The following is a 5,247-nucleotide window of genomic DNA, read 5'->3' on the forward strand; positions in this document are numbered from 1 at the left end:
CACATGCTGAAGTCAGCGGTGTCCAGCAGTGTTCATCAGAATACAGAAGCTCGTGGATGATGACGGCTGTTTATGTGTGGGTGAGCTGTGCCTTTAAATAGCGTCTCTCTCTCTCTCTCTGTCTTCCAGTAATAATGACTGGTCAGAGTGTCGGAGAATCCGCCCTGGACTGCTCCACACCCTGCTCTGCCGAACACACGCGCCCGCTGACGTCACTCCCGCCTGCGCAGACGCGCTCCTGATATGATAGTTCAGAACAGCAGCGCTGCAGCAGAGAGCGTTAAACACCTGTGGAGAGTTCTGTACTGTCAGTAAACTGCGCTCTGTGTGTGTGTGTGTGTGTGTGTGTGTGTGTGTGTGTGTGTGTGTGTGTGTGTGTGTGTGTGTGTGTGTGTGTGTGTGTGTGTGTGTGTCGCGATACAGAGAGCTCTCACTGGGGTATGAAGCGCTGGCCGGAAGTGTGTGACCCCAGCTGGTTTTTCGTGCCGCGGTGGGCGGAAGTGGAGAGTTAGTCATTCCCGAAACCGCGCGAATTCAGCAGCCTGAAGACATCGCTTCCCTCAGCAGATACACGACGATATAAATCACATCTAGAGGCTGCTCAGGTTATCTTCTGAGAGTGCTGTCGAACGAGGAGTTCAATAGTGTGTGTCTGAGTACACGAACAGAGCTCTTCCCCTCCCACACACACACACTGATACAACAGTGTAGTGGATACAGTACATATAATAGAGGAACAGATGTAATGCACTGCTGATCATCCGCCTGTTCGACCACCGCTCAGCTCTTCACTAAACACAGCAGGGATGTTAGAAATGACTGAGCACTCTTGATGAACACTAAACACTGATATAAGTTTACGGTTAGAGGTTAGGGACGTTCCCATTGGCCAGCAGCTCTGAGACTGAGTGTGTGTCATTGGGTTTTCAGCTTTGCTTGAGTGTGTGTGTGTGTGTGTGTGTGTGTGTGTATACAGAGATTCCCCTCCAACTTTTACTTTCACAATGACCCAGACAGCCGTTCCTGCTGCTTTACTGGAAGTGTTGTGGGTCTTTATGGGAAAGGCCTCAGACGTGGATGACTGAAGTCTTCATGAGCCGTGTGTGTGTGTGTGTGATATACAGTAATACAGTCATTTCTCAGATGCTGGGAAACCCATTCTGTTCTGCTTCCCCAGTGAGCATAGATCAGTGTTAGATTTGGGTCGTTTAGTTTCCCCCTGGAGTGATGTCAGTTCGCGCTCACAGATGTAAATATCCAATACTGATGCTCTGATTTACGGTATGGAGGAGTTGTGTCATGAACCAGACAGGCGCATTCAGAAACCTACTCTTTATTGTTGATAAAAAAGAAAACAATGAACAGCATTTGAAGACTGTGTTATTATGTAGAGCAAATACACCAGCTGGTACAGCGCGAGGCCAGCCGCCCCGCAGTCACACGTCCGACACGTCCTTCAGAAATAAACAGTAAACGAGGCTCCCGAACTGCCGTCAGCATCTGACACCGATACACATCGATATACGGCGACACGTAAACCTCACACTAGTGTGAGTCTGATTGAACTGAGCACTCGGAGTCGTCCTGTACACACAATGTAAACTCTCAGTACATGTTCATATGACTAAAGAAATAAGTAAAGCCGAACACAGAGCGAAGAAGAGGAGCGCACGATACACAACAAACCCAGGAGCCACCTTCACTCGAAGCCAAAACTGCAGCACAAGGAGGACGAATGAGCGCACACACCAACAACACGGACACGCTAAAGAAAACACCAGCACACTGCTCAGTCCAAGCACTTCAATAAATAACCTATCGGGAATGATCAAGAGCAATACAGTAGGTACTGTACACACACACACACACACAAAACGTCTGAAACAATTGTGTACAAAAATACAATATGTTCATGACATCAAAAACCTTATTCAAGTGTCAAAAAATAAATATCCTCTTGTTGCACAGGGTTATTGACAACTCTCCAGCCGGTTCATCCTCTACTGATCATCTGCAGACGGACATCACACCGTATATAAATAAAGTCATCTTCTGTAAGAAAGATATCGAACAGCACTGTGTGTAGCGACGCTGACAGGACTGCAGGATTCTCCAACACACACACACACACACACACACACACACACACACACTGCGATCATTATTAGTCTGCTCTCTGGTTTATTCCTGTGTGTCTGCTGAACACAGAGCTGTAGTTATAGTCCAGGCCGTCCTGCTGTACGCGGAGGATCAATATTACACATCATTAATGTTTCTGGCTGCCGTGCAGTCGTGTAGTTTCCAGAAGGTAGCGTGTCTGCGAGACACTAGTATTCGACAGTACCCTTCCTCTCCTCTCTAACAACATAAATACAAATTCTGTATAAATAAAACTGCTTAATAATCGATACAAAAAATAAAACAGGCAAAAGAATGTAAAGTACCATTGATCAAAGCCCTTTAGTTCTGGTTTCAGGTTTAACTCTTGTGCTCAATCCTGTCTGCAGCTTCCCCACACCATCACCCGGGTTAACCCATCCTCATCGGATCATGGCGAGAGCGCACCGCTATTCAGAGGCATCTCCGCTGGGAGATTACAGTGCAAAAGGTCTCGGAATGCTCAGGAGTTTCCCAAATCCAGAAGGTTTCAGTTAAAGCGTCGCACAGAACCGTCCTCCTCCTCCTCCGCCGCCGCCGTGTGTGTGTGACGCTTCACACCGAACAGTCCTGTATTTCTCCTGGAGAAGTCTCGGTTTGTATCAAATATTTTTCTCATAATCACAAATTGCACAATATCAAACCAGCCGACACACACACACACACACACACACACACACACACACACACACACAAACGATCCGCGGTGGTGCTGATAGTGAGGGACTGAGCCCAGCGCAGAAGCGTCTCCGTAAAGGGATTGTTCTGGTCCACATCTGCAGGAGCTGCTTTGGAAAACCTTTGCATAATAGTGCACGATCAACACAAACACGAACACAGACCCCGACAACATATAAAGATCATCCAGCGGGAAATAAACGCAGTCTCTGGGAAACACAGCTCTCGTCTGCCTCCTCTTGAAGGGAACAGTAAGATGCCCTGTGCGGAGCGTGCAGAAGTCCTCCTCCTCCTCAGCGCCGAAACAAAGAGTAAAATCCAAGTGCATTGAGTCTGGTTCCCTTTATAATCCTCCAGCTGCAGAGAGTGTGTGTGTGTGTGTGTGTGTGTGTGCGTGTGTGTGTGTGTGTGTGTGTACACACTCCGCATGTGCAAGTTTTAAGGAGCACAGATGATGGAGGTGATGTATAGGTAATCAACAGGTGATGGTGATGGAGGTGTTCCTCCTCCCAGAGAGAGAGAGAGAGAGAGAGAGAGCTCCAGGTCTGGGTAGAGACTCCACTCCTCAGCAGCCGCTGTCTCCACCCTTGCCCATGCTGGCGGAGCTGACGGAGATCTGGCACCCGCTGGTGACGTGGTTCATCACCTTCTGCTTGAGCTGCGCCACCTGCTCCCTCAGGATGCCGGCGGTGGAGGCCAGGTCGGAGTTCTGCGTCTTCAGCACCTTCACCTTCTCCTCCAGCCGAGAGATGCGCTCCAGTTTGCGCTTGCGGCACTTGGATGCGGCGATGCGGTTCCGCAGCTTCTTACGCTCCGCCTTGATGCGCTCCTGCGTCTCTAGGTCAATAGGTGAGAGTGCTGGTGGAGAGCTGCAGGGGTCCCCAGGGGGGTGCGGCACCTCGGGCACCGTCTGTGGTGCGTCTGGCCCGCGGCTCTGAGGGTGGAGCCCTGTGGCGTGGGCGGAGGTGTGCGGGTACAGCTGCCCGGCGGGATACGGGGATGGGGTGTAGCTGCTCAGAGTGGTGTATATGGGCATGTCCGCGCTAGGCATCAGGCTGCGCTGGTATGAGCTCTGCAGGGGTGCGGGCGTAGGCGAGGGCGGCGCCAATAGCTGGTTCTGCTTGTGCAGGTCGGCCAGAGCCTTGACGAACCCGTCCGCGAAACCCTCCTGCTCGTTGGTGGCCTGGTTGCGGTAGAGGAAAGGGTTGGCGGATCCGCCGGGAGCCGGACTCGTAGTGACCAGCCCCTGGTTGGACTGGATGATCAGGTGCTCCAGATCAGGCGAGGACAGCTTCAGCAGGTTGATGTCTGCTGTGGGCATGAGGGATCCGGTGCTGGAGCTCATGCCCACACCGCTGCTGCCCCCCACACCGCTGCCCGCCGGCCCCTGCAGCAGCTTCAGACCCGCACCGCCTCCGCCCGGGAAACTGTGCCCCGCGCTGCTCTTCTTCATCATCTTGTGGCTCTGGTATCGATCATACTCTGGAACCTGCCCAAAGTTTGGAACGCTTTCATCGTGGTAGAAGGGCGTTTCCATCTTACCCGTCATTGAAACCGAAAGGCAGAATCCTCATAATACGCTGAATTACCCGCGCTGTGGGTTCACTGCCATCCGCTCCACTGGCAGAAGAAGATCCTCAGATTAACCCTACAGACAGGAGAAACAGACGAGCAGCGTCAACTACTGTGACTAAAGTTGCTGGATGGAGAAGCAGCAGCGGTGTGTGTGTGTGTGTATGTGTGTGTGTGTGTGTGTGTGAGAGAGAGAGAGAGAGAGAGAGAGAGAGAGAGAGAGTGAGGTAATAGAGCAACACACATCTGTCGTGTTACACAAACACCACACTGCTGTAAATGATCATTACATGACAAACCAGGAAGCCTCGCTACGGTTAATGAAGCCTGGTCCTCCAAACACACACACACAGCTCTCTCTCTCTATCTCACAAACACACACACACACACACATACACACACACAGAGATCCACACACTCACAGCTCACACATGCTGAAAATCCCCCGTCAAACCCCGAGGCGGACACACACCGATAAACGCGTCACTTACCGTGTGTGTGTCGGCGGATCGCGCAGTAACACTCCTCCTCGTCAGAGCTCCGGTTAGTCAGATCTGTGGCCGCGCGCTCCGCCAATACCCGCGTCTCTCCGGTGCTGCTCTGCTCGCTGTCCGCCGACTGTGGGACTTTCTGCTCGGCTGATTATTAATAACACACACACACACACACGCCCTTCTGCTCCTCCAGTTCCTGAAAGCAGCATGACAGGCGGACGCGCCTCCTCCCGCGTCGCGTTATTGGCCGCCGCTCCGGCACCGCGCCACGTGACTCCGCAATATGCGCTGATTCGGTGTCGCTCAGAGGTAAATGCTGCGTTTAAGTTTGTTAAATGTCAGATGC

The 5,247-nt window shown here is 51.8% G+C and overlaps 1 protein-coding gene across 1 annotated transcript; it reads right to left on the reverse strand.

Annotated features, from left to right (window-relative positions):
- Positions 1 to 1,317: 1,317 nt before the first annotated feature.
- Positions 1,318 to 4,484, reverse strand: june (JunE proto-oncogene, AP-1 transcription factor subunit). Its single transcript, NM_001431134.1, has one exon. The coding sequence runs from the start codon at positions 4,382 to 4,384 to the stop codon at positions 3,401 to 3,403; it is 984 nt and encodes a 327-aa protein (NP_001418063.1). The 5' UTR covers positions 4,385 to 4,484; the 3' UTR covers positions 1,318 to 3,400.
- Positions 4,485 to 5,247: the final 763 nt, after the last annotated feature.

This window comes from Danio rerio, chromosome 5, assembly GCF_049306965.1.
Source record: "Danio rerio strain Tuebingen ecotype United States chromosome 5, GRCz12tu, whole genome shotgun sequence".
NCBI lineage: Eukaryota > Metazoa > Chordata > Actinopteri > Cypriniformes > Danionidae > Danio > Danio rerio.

Bases quoted from the DNA above. Each gene is read 5' to 3' on its own strand.
- june (NM_001431134.1), bottom strand. From the start codon at position 4,384: ATGACGGGTAAGATGGAAACGCCCTTCTACCACGATGAAAGCGTTCCA.